At 38.8% G+C, this 19,255-nt stretch overlaps 1 protein-coding gene across 1 annotated transcript; it reads right to left on the bottom strand.

Annotated features, from left to right (window-relative positions):
* Positions 1–11,963: 11,963 nt before the first annotated feature.
* Positions 11,964–17,734, bottom strand: LOC115007030 (regulator of G-protein signaling 5-like). Its single transcript, XM_029429692.1, has 5 exons — positions 17,566–17,734; positions 17,151–17,294; positions 15,525–15,589; positions 13,876–14,039; positions 11,964–13,223 (listed from the first exon to the last, which is right to left on the bottom strand). Exons 1-5 carry the CDS (start codon positions 17,607–17,609, stop codon positions 12,987–12,989), a joined length of 654 nt encoding a protein of 217 aa, XP_029285552.1. The 5' UTR covers positions 17,610–17,734; the 3' UTR covers positions 11,964–12,986.
* Positions 17,735–19,255: the final 1,521 nt, after the last annotated feature.

The raw sequence follows: 19,255 nt of genomic DNA, 5'->3' as shown, positions 1-19,255 counted from the left end.
TAATCAGTTGAATAGTGAGACACATTTGGTGGAATGTGTATTGTGTCGCATGCATACGAGATAACAAAATGTGGAACCACTCATAGAAAACAGCTCCATTGCAATACTAGAGGTCCAAAACTCCATATGTAACTAATTGCACAAACAAAGCCCATAAATTGCAAGTGTCAGCATGCTAAGATGCTAAACTAAGATGGTGAGCATGGTAAACATTTTACCTGCTAAAGGTCAGACTGTTAGCATTGTCATCAAATGAACATGTTAGCATACCAGCCTCACAGATCTGCTAGCAGGTCTGTTGACTCTTAGTCTTCTTAATATGCAAGAACATTTTCTGCCAATTTGGAATACCCAATCGTTGCAGTACTCAACACTACTACTAATGTAACACTACCGCCATGACACGATAGTGTCTGTTGCTGCCCTGTTTCACAGAAGGGTGAAATTCTACAGTTGCTAAAGTGGAGTAGCATTGACGTGATTCCTTACTGGCTTCCCACAAATTTTGAAGGAACATCCAAATCTGGTGGAAATGAAATAACATCAGTAAAAGGAGCAGGAGAAAATGTGTTTGTAAACTGTTTGGTGAGCCAGGGTTTAACATTTCACAAAATGAATGAATTATGTTAGTACTTAAGTACTTAAGTACTAACATAATTCCAGAGATTCTTCACATAAGTACTTATGGTAAGAACTGTTGGAATTATCAAACTGTATTGAAAAACAAATGGGGAAAATCCCAAGAACTTCAAAATGCAAATGAAAACTGACTATTTGATCAATTTGTTCCCTCTTTTTGTAAGTCCTCATCAAAGTAAATTACTTGTTTCAAAGATCAAAGCAGCATGTGAAGAGTACGCCACTTATGTCATAAACAAGATGAGTGAAATAGAGAGCGGAAACAGATGCGGCTAAAGAAGAGTCTGCCAATACAAACACCGTCAGAGGCTTGCATGGACGCATCCGTTACTGCCGCAGTTCCTGTAAGTAGATAGAAAAGGTCAGATGCCTTTGGTCCCATAAGGAGGTTAGTAACGTTTCTGCCAAACTTTTGGTTTTGTTGAGCTCACTGCTTCACATAACAAGCCAGAGCTAAAATTATGTATAATAGTTCCATAAACAGGCAGTCAGTTTTTATGCGAAATTATCTATTGCTGTTCTTGAAACCATATAATAAATTGAGATTAAAGCAGAGAAACCCCTCAATAAATAGCTTTTTGGAATTGTGCCTGATACGTGGCCTGATTTGCCTCCAAATGTGCCAGAAGATTAAGAGGAATGCCTTATAAAGTTTTCATAGAATGATTCATTCCTTGTGCTTTGCCATCAGTAATAATTAGCCCTCTAAGCACAACCAGACCTGCAGACATTTTCAGATCTGTAGCAAAAGCAATGCTAAAAAAGACAAACACATGTTGTATCTGACTAAGTTTAATATAGTCATGTGTAGTCTGTTGAATCTATGGGAGAGACATCTCCATAGAAAATTAAGCAGTTGCCACTTACGCTTGAGAAAAACAAATGTGTGTTCTTCAGAGTCTAAAGTAGTCTACGTTGATGGATTCAGACCATAAAACTATACAGTGTTGTTTATGTTTACTCAAGCGTCATTAACAGGCAGTTGCGTGGGTGCAGCACGGTGAGCACACGGGAAGGCGATTGCTCACTTAGTTCCTCATGAAATACGACAACATTGTGAGTTCTCATGGTTTCAGGGCTTTTAATAAACTTAACAAAAATAATGCACCGTTTTCATGTTTGAGATGATCAAAGAACATTCAATAATTTCCCTGGTGATGTCTGCATCTGGCACTGAGATCCGTCGCTGACAATGCTACCCACGGGGGTTTTGTCAGTCTACAGTCCGCCCCCAAGTTGGTCAAGGTCAGAGCGGTTTGAGTCGTCAACAGAACTGACTCATGAACTGTTTGCTTTAGAGTAAAGGCAACATCCCTGCTTTAAAAGCTGCCAATTATTTCCATCACAATCATGCTGCCTGAGTTCACAATATGATTGGCATCCAAGTTGAGAGAACACTGTTGCTGCCAACAAAAATGGGCTTTAACTTGTTCCCTTTCCAAAAAATGAAAAGTGATTGTGTGTGTTTGTGTGTGTGTGTGAATAATGATGTTTAGAAACAAGAAATGGGTAAAAACCTCAGATGCCCTAATAAGTTATTCAGCTTACTAGTACAAAGAGTACAGAGAGTAAATTTAAAGTTTCAATAAGATCTGCCAGAATTTTAACTTAAAACATTAAAACAATTAATTATCAAAACCATGTTTTAATGCATTGCCAACATTATCAACAGAATGTGAAGAGGTAACAGCGACGTTGTGTCAAAGACGTCTAGGCCTACGTATTGTATTGCAGAGATATCTAGTGAAGTTAGCATGCTAACTGCTAATAATAATAAAAAAATGTGTCACCCCAGGTCCGCAGCTTGTTCCTTTGTGGCAACTGCTAGCTCCGCTCCGTCCTGTATGTAATACCACTTGTTCCTCTAGAGGTGATAGTGAGACACTGTAGCTCCAGTCTGCCCTTAGACCAGAGGGAGAAGAAGTACAGGTGCCTGACTCGCTTGTAAACATTACAGCCATGTTCACTGTTTTATAGTTTGTTTATTGGATTACATTCAAATTGACAGAAATGAGAAAACCACCCGCACCACCTCGCTTCGTCCTCATAGCGGCCATGAGGCTGTTTCAGTGCTTCAGTGAAACAGTGCTTCCTTTACAGCTGCCCACAGCCCCGGTAAACAGCGTAACTTCAGTTAGCAGTTAGCTCAAGTTTAGCCACAGCACCGGGGAACTGCAGACTGGCTGTAGTTACACAGGTCCAGCAGCCTGCTGTGACTGCTGGCGCTGGGGCTTATTCTGGCTGAGTTCAAGTCTGTTTGGCTGCTGACTGAGGCAGTCTAAAGATTCTTAAATACACAAGTTTTGATCAATCAGGAATAGGCGCGGTTTTAAATATTAATACAGACTGCGTGGGCTAAAACGCACAAGAAGCCTAATTCTCCTTTACAATAATTCACTACATGTTTACAATCGAGTAGGCAAACTACTTAAAATATGCAATATAAGATCAGTGTACACGATGAGATTGTGGCTAGAGGCCACCAAATTTAAGCTCGTCTACATGGGGAAACTTAATTAAGATTTTGTCAGTGAAGATTGATACTAAGCTACAATATAAATGAAAACAAAATACAGCTGTGGATTTAATCGTGAGAGCTCTTTTCACAGCTGCATTATAAAATGTGGGGTCAGCAGGCTCTGTGGAGAGAGAGATCGTAGGTGAGGAGACTGGAACTCGTGCTATAACAAGCCAAGCAGCTCGACAGCAGAGGAGGGATGTCAGTGTCTAGAAGACCCAGCCATAAGGAAAACATCTGATCTCCACTTTCTAGAAATACAACAAACTTTCAATCTATACACTCCCAGGCATGTGCACTTTACATCTCAATAAATAATCACCGGAGAGGCTTGCAAATGCAGTGGAGCAGCAGTCTACTCCAGCACCTCCCCAGTCTGAGGAAAACGTGGTTTCCGCACAATGACTCTGTGTAAGGACGTAATAAAATAAAAATATACTTTCATTAATGTGTTTATTTGGTATAATTTCCCTTTTGATATGAAACTAATTTAGAAACCCAATTGTTGGGTCTCTCTATATTACGTCACAAGTGATTTGATAATAGTTACTTTGATGAAGTAATATATCCGTGTTCCGTGCTGTCAGAGCAAAACTCAAGGGCATCTAGGAGCGCGATTAATCTGCCTTAATATTTTTAATGCAGTATTTTTTCTGTGATTAATTAATCGAAATTAACGCGTTATTCGACAGCCCTAGTTTCAATTAATCAATTACAAAATGCAAAAAAAATGCAACGCATTGAGAGAGCAAGAAGTCAGTTCATAGTTAGCTGAGGAGCATTGGACCCAGGTGCTCCAATTATATTAAGTTGCCTCACCTACTGCTCAAATATTCATCAAATATTAATGGTCAAGTAAGTGTGTAAGTTATTTCCTGCAGCTGATGTCTGTAGGGGTCACAATACCACAAGACCTTCAACCATCAGTCTTGCAGCTTGTGTCATATCTGCATATTTCATATGTATATAGAGTGTAGCATAGATGTACCCTAGTTACGCAGCTATGTGTAGATCTTAGATCATAAAACGAACCTACGCAGCTGTGTAGCTACGTAGGTTTGTTTTACGTTCTTAGGTCATAAATGATCTGCGCGTCAACTGTCAACTGACAAGATGGATCGATGGCTAAAGACAGGGTCGGTTAAAAGAAAATTAAATGAACAATCTGACGCGACAGGCAAGGTGCATCGTCATCATCGTGAAGCTCGGCTTGAACGTGGAAAGAATTTTTTTGGACTGGAGATGAAGAGGATCCCAATCCAACGACTTGTGCTACGAGTCGTTGGCGAACGAGCCTATGAAACCCGCCAAGCTCAAGCGACATTTTGAGAGTAAACACAAAAATTACATTGGGAAACTTTTAAGTGTTTTGAGAGAAAACGTGATGAACTCAAGAAACAAATGACGAAGGCGCCATGACAGTTTTTTTCACTGGGGGAAAATGCAAAGGCTACAGAGGCATCATACAAGGTATCCCTTCTCATCGCAAAAACAGATAAACCTCATTCGATAAGTGAGAATTTAGTCAAACCAGCTGCCAAGATCATGACTAATTTATTGTTTGGGGAGAAAGCAAGCGACACAATTAACAGGGTCCCCCTCTCCAATGACACTGTCCAGCGGCGAAAAACAGCCATGGCTGAAAATGTGAACGATCAGCTGATCACACGTTTACGCCAAAGCCAGTTTCTCACACTGGATGAGTCGACTATCGGGAATGAGGCAAATCTGCTGTGTTTTGTAAGGTACATTTATGCTACATTTAATAATTAACTTGTGTTTATTGTTAAATTCCTGTTAAACTTGGACCTGCAACCATAGTGTTACTGTATCTTATTTTTGAAAATCCACAGCGGAAGTTTGTGTCGTACTAAATGTGGTGCTTTTTGTGTATCTTGCTGAGGGTAAGTTCACTCTGACACTCAGTAATAAATGTAGTCTACGTTTCATTTGATGTGTACAATCTATCAGCATTTACCGTTGTTGGAAAAATATACCCACGAAGTCAGGATCAAAATCAAATAAGAGTTTTAATCAATATTCTTGCAAGAGGGAGTAGAGTTGTACAAAGACGTACAAACTCTCCCACGTAAGCTTGTAAGACTGCCGTGTGCTGCTCAGAGGAGTGAATCCTCTGCTGCGGTATTCATACTAAATTCAAAAGTCAGGAGGTAGTTCAGGTTCGTCCCTCTTTTATTTACACACCATGGTGGTTTGCAGGAGAGACAGATGGCCGTCTTATCTGGAGTTAAATCGCATATGAACAAAATGCTTGTAGAATCCGTATTTGTATTGTTGATTTAATGTGTGAAGGAGCGATATAGAGAAGGTCACATAAAGCTCATTATTAGGCTGACATTTATAATATATTGTTGGAGTGGTAAGGCCTATTGTTTTGGGATATTTGGGGAGTTAGGTGGTCCGTGAGTGTTTTTTTTTTTTGAGTGGTCCTTGGTCTGAAAAAGTTTGAGAAACACTGAGCTAGACCCATGAGACTTATGTAATGGTAATGGTACAGTCACGGTAGTTTTAATGTTCTTTTATTAAGCTACATTTCATACTTAGGTCACATTAACGCAATCATCATCCGCAGCATCTGTATCCATGGTGATGGATGTTTCTATTGCACAACCCACCTGGTTAGTCCTACTCTGCCCTTTGATGTAGAGTGTAGCCGTGATTCTGAATTCATATGAAGTGAGTGGCACTCTGTATTGATGAGAGAAGGTCTTTAATTTTCCAGATTCTGTCATCTCTCACATGCTCACCAGCCACCCTCTCTGGCCTGCGCACCTGCTCCTTATCAGCTAATCATGCTGTATGTTCAGCTGCACCTCATCTTCTAATGCAGCTTCATGTATGTATAACATTCACTCAATGCACTCATGTCAGTGCTGGCTTTGTTACTACGCCTGCCTGCTTGTCTTAAAAAAGTGTGGGTGAACTCATTACTCTGAGTGTCAAACACTCCTTTGCATTATTTGAACAAATGCCACATGCAGAGGTAACATATATACTGATTGCCTCAGCCCCCTTGCTATTTGCCATAATTAACAACTGCTTGCTAACTAAATATATGATTAAACCACCAAATTAATGAAAGACAGATGAGTTTCAACACCCGACAATGAGGTAACTCACCAAATGACAAATGAGTGAGGTTTTAGGTCATATGTGGAGGGGAATGGCAGTATAATTGAAGGGAGCAGTCCGTTTATTAGTCAGATCAAGGGTTTATGTTTTTTGGCATGCATTTCTGTATTCTCTTTTGCTTCAACAACGCAGGTTAGATAAGATAGGAAGCCAGAAAAAGTATTCATTGCCAATACTGCACTTTGTGTTCCCCAAAGTCTCTCTCACTATTCAACATGCTTGAAGATGGGATTTCCAAAGTAATGTGGCAAGTTTAAAAGGTTTCATAACAATGCATATATACACACACACACACACACACACACACAAGCTGAGCAAAAACTGTTGACAGTTAAGTAAAATCGATGCCAAAGAAACTAAAGAATCGGCTCAATTAAATCCTGATTGACCCAACCCCACACACACACACAGTCCAAGTAACAAAGTGCATTAAATCGAGACACTACTACGCTAATACAGCTACCATTGTGGGTTTACTCAGTGTGTGTCGACTAACTGCCGTTTGTTGGTGTCTCTTGACATCCACCAATATTCTGTTTTTCAAAAGATGTAGCAGATAATAGGTGTGGTGTGTTGTACTAGTTAATGGCATTGGTTTGATATGTATTGTATGTCCATTTATTGTGCATTCCTTTGAGCCTTTTAGGTCAGACAGCTGTTTCACAAAGGGATGTATGTTGTGTCCGATACTCTGTAGTATCCACAGTTTCTTTATTGGACGACTAAATATCCCCCCACAGTATGATTTTCCTGTGGATTCCTCACAAATGCCAGTGGATGTCAAAACTCTCAAACACCTATGTAATATGCACTTATGGCCTTGATTATCATTATAAAAAATGTAAAGTCAAACACAATGCTCAAAATCACTATACCCTATAATATACCCTAAAATACAGTATTGTAATTCACACTACATACACACAGACTCCCTTTAGATTCAATAATCCAACGATTTCTATGTTATACAATAGTATAGAAGCTGCTGTGTCATATAATTAATGTTTTGGGTGTGTGTACGTGTTACCCCTATGATTTCATCTTCACTAGCAGTTTTGATGGAGAACGTCTGCTTAAATCATTATTCATATAATAACACTTACATAGTGTTTGTATAGTTGTTGTATAGAGAAATGACATTGTCCCATGAGCCTCAATAATAACAACGTAATTGTACTTACAGGTACAGACTTTTATTCTGAAAATCAATATAATTGTATAAATGCCCGAACATATAATGCAGGTATTATCCCTGCACAAAGTCAAGTGTCAGAACATCACAAGGCTGTCACAAACCTGATATTCAAGCATTGAACACATTTTACAATACAATAACTAAACACCAAAGTGAGAAGAATCACTAGCCCTGCAGTGTTTATTGTCAAGACAATAAACCAGAGATCCAGACATGCAGCCTCAGGGATGTATGTACTATATGTATGAGTGCATGCGCATGTTTGTGTGGAAGAGATAAGTGGCTTTGCGTGTGCATGTGTCAGTGTACGTGCTTCCTTGCATGCATGATCACATTAGAGCACCAGATCGTCCTGCAGGTTTTAATTAGCGGGCCTCACAGCTGCTTGGCGTGAGGAAGGCAGGAGCGAACATCCAGCGATAAGCAGGTTAGCGCTGAATGAAGCGCTGATCAGGCCTTGGAGCCGGAGCCTTAACAGACTCTGGTTAGTATTACAGCTGCAGGCAAAGAAAAGCACACAAACACAAGTCTTGTAAAGTATAATGTCTTGTGTCCTGTATTGCAAATCCATCTGAACATACAGGAGCTGGTGAATCAATACTTCCTTACTGCAATGTTTTTTCCTGTTTCCTGATGTTTGAAGACAGACTTCCTCTGGTCTTTAAGGTTTGATTTTGACACCAACTTCAACTGGTTTTAAAGCCATTTAATCCTTTGTATATCTTCCATTACATCTGTTCCTTTTGTTAAAGGACATTTCTGATTCGAGACAATGTCTTTCTCTCAACTGTGGCTTACTTAAACACAGATTCAACTGCATGTCGCTCATTTTAAACTACAACCAAAAAGTACACACATAATGTCATCAGTGAGCATTTGTTTGACATAAAGGTGTGGACTGGATGTTTTATTCAGGAACAGATGGATGGGGCCTCTTTTTATATCTGTCATAAAAGCAGTTGGAAATAGGTCATAGATGTTTTGCTTGCAATAATAATAATAATAACAATAATTATCAGCATGAGGCCTCGTCTCAATATAAAGCTGAGCTCCGAGTATATGTCCAAGTTTAGATACGTTGTCTATTAAAGTGAAGTGAAAAATAGAAATAATTTCATGACTCACAAAAGGAATTTAATGAAAAATAAGGAGCCTGTGACGAGCTTTTTCACGATCTGTTAGGTGCACATGTCGGCTCGAAACGTGGCACTTAAATGTGAAGCGTTTGATGTTTGTCTCAACTATAGTGGAGTTAAGTATTCAAAAGGAGTTGAATCCCTCTGGAAGCACAGTGAGCACCCTGCTGGTGAAACAAAAGGTTCAGTAATGATTCAGTTTATGTGCAGCTGCTAACTGTGCGTGCTGTCTGAATAGATGAAAGCTTCACTGCTCACAGAAATTCATTTAACTCAAGAAAAGGAGGGCAGTTATGCAGAAAGTAGAGATATGGTTTCCAAAAGTCACCGCAGCCTTTTTGGTAACTTCGAGTTCGACTTATGTTCGACAAATGTTCTTTTTCTCTTTAAACATCGCAAAACATTTTCAATTTAATTGAATGTTGATCTTTTAATTTTCAATATAAATAAAAATTAATGAAACATCCATTATCCATAAATCTTCATTAAATAACAAAAACAAATATTAGTTGTCACCATTAACAAAACTGGGAACTTTAGATGAGTAACTTAATTTGAGTAGCCTTATATGTCAGACGTGCTTTTCATGCGTTAATAACATTGGTTTTCATGAAAAAGGTTTCATAATTTAAAATCTTTTCATATTTGAAAAAAAGTGTTTTAATGTAATCTGGGTTCATTATATTTTGTAATCTGATTATGTAATCCTGATTACATGTAATATGTTATCCAAGCCTGTGTGATTTCAAAAGTGAAGACTATAGTTTATGTTGTGTCTCTAATCAATCAGCTGTTTGATTCAGTGACTATTATCAACCAGCAGGCTGCTGTTTTCCAAAGAAAACAACTCTAAACCCTGTATGCTATGGGGCCAACATGTTACCAAGTTAGCAACCAGCTGAAAAAAGTAGAGCATTTCATTTAGCAGTTAAAGAGCCACATACCAAAACGGAGCTAAAAGAGAGTAAACACATAACGTAAAAGTTGCTCCATTTGTATGTGAATGTTTTAGTCTGAATTCTAGCTGCTGGCCCCCCTCACACAGTCCTAACTACTCTTACACTCTCATTTATTTAAGATGGCAGATAAGAATTTACACAAGCACACCAGCCCCAGTTGATTTATCACTTTCTTGTCTGTGTTTTACCGGAAGAATCAAAGCTGATATACTCGAGTATGAGACAGAAATGAGAATGTGTGCCTGTGCAGATATGAGCATGTATGTTTTCATAGCCTTTAACATATGCGTGACTCTTCCTCAGGACGAATTTTGCTTAAAATGGCATCAACACAACGTTCTTCTCAAAGGATACATTTATTAGAAACTTGGATATTTTCAAAGACTAACCTATTTTAGGCCTGCTTGGAAAAGTACTAACTTACATGGAAGTGAAGGGTGTTGGTGACTTATTAACCCAAACACTTTTACAGATTATGTTTCTAAAAAAAGCATCCAGGCATTTATTTTATTTTTTTATTTTTTTAATTCTATTTGTGTGCCTTTTACCGAGCAGCATAGCAAGCAGACGGGATTAACCAACATTAAATATTTACGCATGTTCGCCTCCTCGCCCGGTCTGTTAAAATTAGATTTTCACAATATTTGATTCAAGCAAGCTTATTTACTGTATCATGGTCCCAAATGTGTTGCCCTTAAATAGGCATGTTAGGCTGTTAGTGCATGGCTGCAGTAAACAATGGAGGTAAATCGCAACAAATAAGCTCTCAGGATGAACCTTAGACACCGAGGAGGCCTAAACCATGAGGACAAATCACAATCATGGACTACGTTTACATGCACAGTAATATTCCTGTTATTCTGTATACGAGCATATGCCTTTTGGATATTCCAAATTAGGCCTTATTCCAAAACCCATATACAAAAGCTGAGTCCTTGCCGCAGTGCCACAAATAGTTATCGAAAGTTTAAAACTAAGATTTAAATGTTCTCAGGCACGACTCACATTTTGTCTTTAAGCTTCGCATGCTGGGATACCTGTCAATGATTGATGAAAAGATGCTCAAAACACTGAAAACCAATCTGAGGGAACTAACCAACCAGTCAGCTAACAAGTATGCTGCAACACATGTGGTTCTTTGGTCAGATGTTTTGTTAATGGAAACACAAAGGAGGTACCACCATAGAAAGATGATGACATAAAAAGCTTTCTCTCGTGTTCAATATGTCTTCTGGTGGTTATTAAATAATAATTCTGACACGTTAATCATTTATAATCTGCAGACATTATGCAATCACTGCCAGAGATTGCAGAGTTTTCTGATTATAGATAAATACTGTGACATTGTAAAGAAACCTTGTGTTGAAATCTGTCTCATGCTCTCAGCATAACAAGTGAGATAATTACCTGGTAATCATGAGAAGTAAAGCTTGACGTCCAGATCATATATTAGTAGTGTCAGTCCCTTATTATTTGGTACTTGCTGTTTGTTCCCTTTCCCCAATTCATTCTAACTGAATGTCACAATGTTCCTGAGTTGATTGGATGTTATTCAGATCACCTGTTGGCTCTTAATTAAGAATTGAGAGCAGCTTGGTGCATTTCTCCTCCTGGCCAGTCAGGGTGTGACCACGCCCTTTCTTTAGGGCTTAAGCGAGGTGGGGAATTGCCCACGCAGGACTTTCTGACCCTTCCTTGACTTAATGCAATGCCTCATTTCAAGCAGCTGGATTGGAATATTAAAGAATGCTGTTACCTGCATCAGGGCAAATATAAGGACTTTTCATGCAAAAGTTTAAGCTTTTAAATGTTAAACGCCTACAAGCTTTATTTTATTTATTTTTATTATACATGTTTCCTTATTTCCGAAGAGGTATTTGTCTATTATCGTCCATTTCTTCATTGTGAAGGTACTTATGGGATTTGCTGCTCAAAGTAATTATATATTTTTTTGATTTGGTTAGTCACGGGTTCTCAGGCTTCCTCCCGATCAACTGAAATCTGGGGAATAAATATCGCCACACAACATACTGTATATTGCTAGTTCACTTCGAACACCCCACAGTGACTAATGCCCTTCCCAGATGATGTATTTGAAACTGCTTGATGGATTTGTCTTGAATAAAATCACACACACATGTCCTTAACATGGCAAAATAAGGTACATGTGTACCTGACATTACTAAAAAGTTAAGCTAACGTGACATTATCAAGTGTAGCCTCATCGAGCTGCAGCATCACTGCAAACTCTTTAATTGATCTGAAGACTGAAGACTAAACACACACACACACACACACACACACAGCTCTGATTATCCAACAATTATCATTGTATTTGTGAACGGTCACAGATGTGATATAAATAGGGCAACAACATCATTTAATAAATATCAACACACATTCTCTAGTTTCCTATCATCACAGTATACATTTGGATAAAACATTTTCTTTTGCAAGGCCACTAAATATATATATTCAATGAAAAGTGAACCCACTGTTCAGTACCGTTAATTACAGTCATAAACATCTGAACATAACAGTTTCACTTACAGGGGAACTGGTAAAAATCGATGGAATGAGTCATAATTTGACCTTTTCTCCCGCTGTTTGGTAACTATGTGACATCCAACAGAAAGTCAATACTGCAACATTAAAGTTGCTTAAAAATCCAACTAGACATAGACAAAGCCAACATTTGCATGTTTTTACAGCGCAGCCAGTTGTTACTATGATTACGCTTTCACATATACAGCAGGTTTTAGATCAAGTACTCAATTGAGGTGATGAGAACATAAACAATATGATACATCTGCTGTTGGACCAACTTGTGCTGATTTGCAAAGGTGCTCCATATTTTTCTCGGAAGCCATTAAGAGTAGACCGGGCTTTTTCAGGAGGGGGGGTTAAAGAGACAGACAGAGGGTGAATACAGGTATATTCAGAATGACCGTATGAGAAAAATAAAATGTTTTTTTTTTTACATAAAAGCATGTCAACATGTTTTAATAGAAACCCAGAATGCAAGTATAACCCTGAAAATGAGCAGGATATGTCCCCTTTAAATTGTGTGTATATAGCCAAGCCAGCTGATGGTGAATGCAGAAATGAGAAATATCAGAATATTTTTCAGGTATATGCACAAGTGTGGATACAGTAGCATCTTCAAACTGAATACCAACCACTTCCAGGAATTACCGCCATGTAAAAGTATAAAAACAGAAATGTAGTCTTGACCGCATGTCACATTTACCTCTAAGTCACCTTCGAAACCACTGGTTTTACGATTCTACAAACATTAAACACAAAAACGGATCTTAAACAGTGTTTACCTTCCCATACATTATTAGTCTTTGGCACCTTCTTCACCCCCGTGTTTGTTTTGCTGTTTAGGCACCGCCAGTGAACGCCTGCCTGTTCTTGGCACAGTCAGAGTATTTCTTCTCCTTAGCAGCGGTGGTTTGTGTCTGACACAGATCCTGGATCAGTTTGGAGTTGAGGAAGCGTCTGTAGGAGTCTTTCTCCATCAAGGTGTAGATCATCTTCTGAGCCGCGTCGAAACAAGACGGTTGGGCGTTCTCCACGTTCCGCCTCGTTTCCTCTCTGGTCGCCGCGTCTAAGTTTACCTTAAATTACATGGAATGAGAGGAAAGAGAGGGTTAAGATACTCCAAGAGCATGAACTTGAAAAAATTTGACATATATGGAAAAAGACGGGGAAGTTACTAAAGAAAGAAGAATATACATTTGTATTGCTCTTCCAACATCTAAAAAGAATAAAATATTCGAGCTGGAGAGATTATTGTTGATGTGTTAGGGTTACGGTAAAAGAAATTCAAATGTAATAAGGTTTTAATTTTAAAAAGTAAGTAAAATCTCAAAACAAATGCAAATAATGTAATAGCAAAAACAATTAGGGTAAAAGTATGAAAAACAGTGTCGAATGGAGGACAAGCTTGGGTGAAAATTGATATTGTCATTTTATTTTCATTAAGAGTAGTTGGACAAATGTCCTTCATTTATTCTAAGTGCCTGAGTGGTAATCAGTATAGCAGCGTTGTGAGTGAGTAATCAGCTTCAAGTATTCTCCTCGCTGAAGGAGATGTGATGAAGTGTCAACTTTTTCGCATTTTTCTTCACCTTTTTTACTTTTTCAGCCTCTCTGTCTAGAATTCTTTCTGCCAAAATACTGTTACATTTTCTTTATACAGTACTAATCGAGCTCACTGATTGACATGTTATATCGTTGTTATCACGCCCTTTAGATAAAAGTAGTTACCTCATTGGGAGCATCAGCCTCAACATGTTGCTGGTAGAGCTGCTTGGCTCTGGTCGCCAGCTGGGACGGGCCAGACTTCTTGTAATCTTCGCAGGCGACCCAGAAGTCCAAGTTCTCCTCGCTGAACTCTGAACTCAGGAAGTTGCCAAAGACCGTACGACCCGCTAACACAGACAGAAAAAATAATATTTGTTCAATATTTTTTTCATATATTATTCAAAGCACGTTACAGACCCATGCGTGCACAAACTGGCAAGGCTGATTCATGCTGTATTGAAGTAACAGGGTTAAACCTGTTGTAATATATTGATGCTTCTTTAAAGGAACAAGAAAACACAGCCTTCTCAAAGTTCCCAGGCAATTAAAATGACCTAAATCATAGATTATTGGTGGCCAGCCTTTAGTTGAACGAGCAGAATCCCTTGTATCATTTCAGGAACCAACACTTGCCAAAATGGCAACTACCATGGCTCAATCTGAAAGCCATATATTGGCTTGAATTGGCCACCAACTGCTCATCAGGTGCATCAAGCTGCATTTTAGTCTGTGTGTAATTTGGCAGGACATCAGCTGGATTGCTTTACAACACAAAACTGAAGGAGAATGTCGTTCTCCCCTCATTGTTACGAGTGAGCAATGGGTGAAAAAGTCACTTGAAACTTGTTCATCTTCCTCAGAGAAAATAAACACTCAACAAGCCAAATCCAGGAAGCGTGAAAGCAGCCTAATTATACTGAGGTATAACATCTTTCCAAAAAGATCATATTAAATCTCAGCAGCAATAATTACATCCTGTCAGACAAAGGTTTTTTAAACTTCTGCAGCACGGCTAAGAGGACAGAGGGGAGACCATTGAGGCCACGATAGGATAAACAAAACAGAAAATAGGACCAACAGAAGGAGGACAAGGCGACGTTGGGAGGTCATTCGATGAAGTCATGGAACGGAGCAGGTCAGAACTCAGCTGGTTCCTGAAGGCCATTGCTCCCTTTTTTGAGTCCACGCACTCACACAGTGTATTTCTCAGTAGGCTTATGCACACACACACGCACACACAGACACATGTACACACTGCACTGGTCAGCATGCCCTGAGGGGCCATTGAGTAGTGTCTGGAGACACGTAGCAGAAAACCAGAGCATGAGAATGCATTGGAGAGAGTGTGTGTGTGTGCGTGCACATAATGTTTGTTCAATTTGCATGATTGTGCGTCCCAGACAAGTCTCCTCAACTTTCCTCTAACATCATGATCCGAGTTAGATGATGCTTCTTAACGAGCAAACCAATGTATCTTCAGTCCTACAGTTAGTATGTTTCTAATTTTGTGTCTTACAAAGAGTAACGAAGGAAATCACTTTTGACATCGCCAAAACCTTACTGGCAGCCATTTGCGAGGAATGTGAAGGTCAGGCCTTTTCTGATAATATTCCCATGATCACAGCACAATCATGTCACATGAGAATGATTATGTTTAGTTTTGAGAGTTTTTTGTAAGCCCTGAGAGATTTTTCTCGAGAACTATTGAGTCAATCTTCCGCCTGACTGAATGAGTTAATGTCGGTATTGTTAGTATCAGACGAATTCCTTTGGGCTTGCTTTAGATTTGAACACAACCTCACAAATATGTGAAGCAATAATGTAATACTTACTTTGACTGCTTATCACGTGGCTGAAAGACTTCTTCCATTTCTTCACCTCGGCTGGAGCAGGCGTACTATAACACAGATGGAGAGGTTTTTAAATAAGCTTGAAAAGACTTTAAACAAAAGCTGCGATATGCATGCAACTATTTCTATGTAAACTATACAGGAAATTACACATTGTGTTCAGGATTTTAATTTTGTATAAAATTTAATTAGGTAATTATTGGAGCATGACTTCCTCCTTTGAATAGGTAGAGAAACCACACTGCTGGTTTCCTGTCATCCCACCCAAACAAATACAAAAAAACTGTATTCAAAATATTGTTCCAGAAATATGTCCATCACAGTGATATGGAAGAGTATAGAGTGTTGCAGGAATGATTGCTAAAACCCGGAAATGAGTTAACATTTTAGCACTTCAGGTTACCTCATCTCAAAGTCAATGTTTTTTTTAATGGGTTTCTGGTTAGAAGCCTGTAATGTATGTGGTTAACACGAGCTTCAGTAATAACCCCACTTGTGTATTGTAAGTGGCTAAATGAGACAACTAAATGACATGAAGCCGAACAAGAGTCCGCCATTAGCTTAGTGGTGGAGACGTGAGTCATGCCACCACGCTGTAGTTTGTTTGTAGCCTTACATTAGCTTTTTACTTTACTCTTCAAAAATCATAAAAGTGGTTTGTGAAGATTATTTTGCTGAACAAAACGTGTAAGTATCATAAACTTGTGTTTGCCACAGAGCCAATGTTCTATGTAACCCAAAAAAATCTAACTTCCGGGTTGGCCTACAAAATGATGTCACCCTGCACCACTCTATAAAGTCCAGGCTAGAGGGGGAAAATGAGAGGAGGTGTGTTTGTGTATATATTTAAGCAATAGCTCACGACAGGCCGTGGTATATGGTCATTATATCACAGTTAAGGGGCGTGGTTCGGGAAAATGAGAGGAGGTGTGTTTGTGTATATATATATGTATGTATATATATATATATATATTTTTTTTTTTTTTTTTTTTACATTTCAAGTGTGAAGATAAACGTTGAACTTTCAGTATTAGGGCCAGACAAAAACAATAGTTTTCCCTTTTGCCTGGCCCTAATATCTAATACGAATCCCACCCACATGCGTCATCTGACATTTACACAGCAAAACCTACTGCATAATAATACCCCCTTACATCACCTCAAACACATAATCGCTGTGAAAACAGAATAATCTTAATAGACTTAATCTCTAAATCAAAACCTATTAATTTTCTTGGCCAATCGAGGTGGATAAAAAGTAGATAGGTCCGTGAAAATTGCCCTCAAACAGAAAATATTAACTCCCACATTAAATAAACAATATTTATCCTTTTATAACCAGGTACACGTGCCTTCCTTGTTTTTGCTAACACGACCACCTTCATCATACTTATTAAAGGTATTTTCCTTTGTATTGTTTCCAGATTTTGTAATTATTTTTGAATTGCACTTCACTCAGTAGACGTGAATGTGGTTTTCTGCTTTAATCATAATTATTTTGTGTTTAAAATCTCTTTTTTGAGCTCCTGTATTGCTGGATGTGACATCTGAAGATTACAAACACAAGCATATGTTTTAAAACATTCACAATTTGAACAAAGACCTGACCTCTTTGCAGCAGCGGCGGCGGCGGCGGCGGCGGCGGCGGCGGCGGCGGCGACATCAGTCTTCTCTTTTATCTGTCTCTGATCTGCCGTTTGGGTTTCTGGCTTCTGGAGTAAGAAGCTTATTTTATGTTTTATGTCTTTGGCGCTGTGGAGAGGCAGAGGAGATGAAATGCATTTTAGAAGACTTCCGTTTGTGTGCATTAATAAATATCTGTACATAGACTCTACTTTATGTAAAGAAGTGGTCAACAAGTGGTTCCTCTTTTTCTACATTGAGCTTTTTGTTTTAGGTTACTTACTAGGTTGCAATAACAAGTGTTTAAATAAAAAAAAAAAAAAACATAAAGCTCCTTTATGTCAGCATGTGCACAGTTTCAGATGTTTAAAAGCTACATTTGTTATGTCATTGTTCTTACCTTTTTAAGCATGTTGCAGGAAGTGTTGCAAGTCCTCTACACATGGTGAAACGTTACAGATCCAAAGTCAGTACTGTTTATGTGAATGACAACAGCACTGCAGGGCGGTAACAGTGGGATTGCGAGTTTTCAGTATTAGATGGCAGACAGCTGCTGTCTCCACCCACAGCGGTTGTTTTATACCGAGAGAGAGAGAGAGAGAGAGAGAGAGAGAGAGAGAGAGAGAGAGAGAGAGAGAGAGAGAGAGAGAGAGAGAGAGAGAGAGAGAGAGACGCAAACAAAACAAGAGGTATTTATGTGTCATAGTATAGTATAGGATTTTTGCAGTTTACAAAACCAGCAATTTACTTTTCTGTTATGAAGTCATGGGACATATTGAAATGCTTACAACCATATGAAATTTGTTTTACGTGTGCAGCTGTGAGTAGCTCCACCATTTGTACATGGCATTGTATTTCAATGATGTCCATCAACATCACACAAAGATTCGGATTCTAACGCGTCAACGTGATGCCGTTAGTCTCTAGTTGATTATGAAAAAGATCCTCTCTTAAATTTCTAGGGACTGTCATGATCCTGGCTTTTAGTTTGTCTGTTTCCTGGTTTCCTTTGTAAATAACACTCATTTTTTGTCCTGTTTTACTTCCTGTCTTTTTTCCGAGTTTTGTGATTTGTTTGCCCCACCCTGATGTGATCCTCTTGTGTCTAATCAACGTGCTGCTCTTGTGTCTTTGTCTATCTACTTCAGCTGTGTGCTGTTCTTGTGATTAGCTGTCTATGTATACATGTATACCTGTGTGTCCCATTGTTCCTTGTCAGTTTGTCGTCAATGTTTCCTGGTGTGGTCGTTCTGACTGTGTTCATGCCTGTGGTGTTCCCTCGTGCCATTCTGGTTTGTCCTAGTTCTTATTACCTTAGCCTGCTCTCTCAGTTTTATTTTGTACTTGTGTTTTGTATTCAGCTTTGTTTATTAAAGCTAGCTTTTTGTTATTATAACCTGCCTGTTGGGTCCTGACAGTCACTGCCACCATCGTATGTGAATAATATGTTAACATATGTTTAAATTATGTTGTCATTTCCGATCAGGTCTAATAACAATAGATAACCTTTTGTATCTGCTGCTGAGCAACAGTTAGAGGCAATCCAAATATCTAACACCACAGATCCACAAAGTCTGAACTGTCCTCTGGCAGAATCTCCTCCTAATCACAATGTGATCCGGACCTGTTCTGACCTCGACAGCTTGACACAAGCACCAGAAGCCAGCTCAACAACACAGCAATACCTCCTGTTCTCTTCTGTTCTGCTGTTTTAAGTGTTTTTTAATGCCTGAATGACGGCTTCCATCGCCCAACAAATGTATGATAGAAGGCATTCATACAGAAAGATTTGTGTTTAAAAGCCAGACTTTCATTACAAAGTGTTGTGCATTTGCACCCTAGACAGCTACTTTGAACTTGAAGAGAACCTTTTGTTAAGGGTCCTACTGAGTCCATTTACCAGCACATTACATCATTGATTTTTAACAGTAAAACTGTATGACTGTATTTTCAAACAATAGAGGAACCCTGTGAAGCAAATTAGAAACACATTATCTGAAGGATCACTTGCTAGCTTTTTCATTTCTTTTGGAGCTTGCAACTGCCTTCATCAGTGGAAGGAGTTTGCTAAATTATAATCAAGGAACATA

The sequence above is a fragment of the Cottoperca gobio genome, chromosome 4 (assembly GCF_900634415.1).
Source record: "Cottoperca gobio chromosome 4, fCotGob3.1, whole genome shotgun sequence".
Taxonomy (NCBI): domain Eukaryota; kingdom Metazoa; phylum Chordata; class Actinopteri; order Perciformes; family Bovichtidae; genus Cottoperca; species Cottoperca gobio.
This window is presented reverse-complemented; position numbering and strand designations above follow the sequence as displayed.

Coding starts and splice junctions, on each gene's coding strand:
- LOC115007030 (XM_029429692.1), bottom strand. CDS start 17,609: ATGTGTAGAGGACTTGCAACACTTCCTGCAACATGCTTAAAAAG. Junction 17,295..17,565: donor CCTGCAACATGCTTAAAAAG/GTAAGAACAATG, acceptor GCCTCTCCACAG/CGCCAAAGACATAAAACATA. Junction 13,224..13,875: donor AGGCTGATGCTCCCAATGAG/GTAACTACTTTT, acceptor ATGTAATTTAAG/GTAAACTTAGACGCGGCGAC.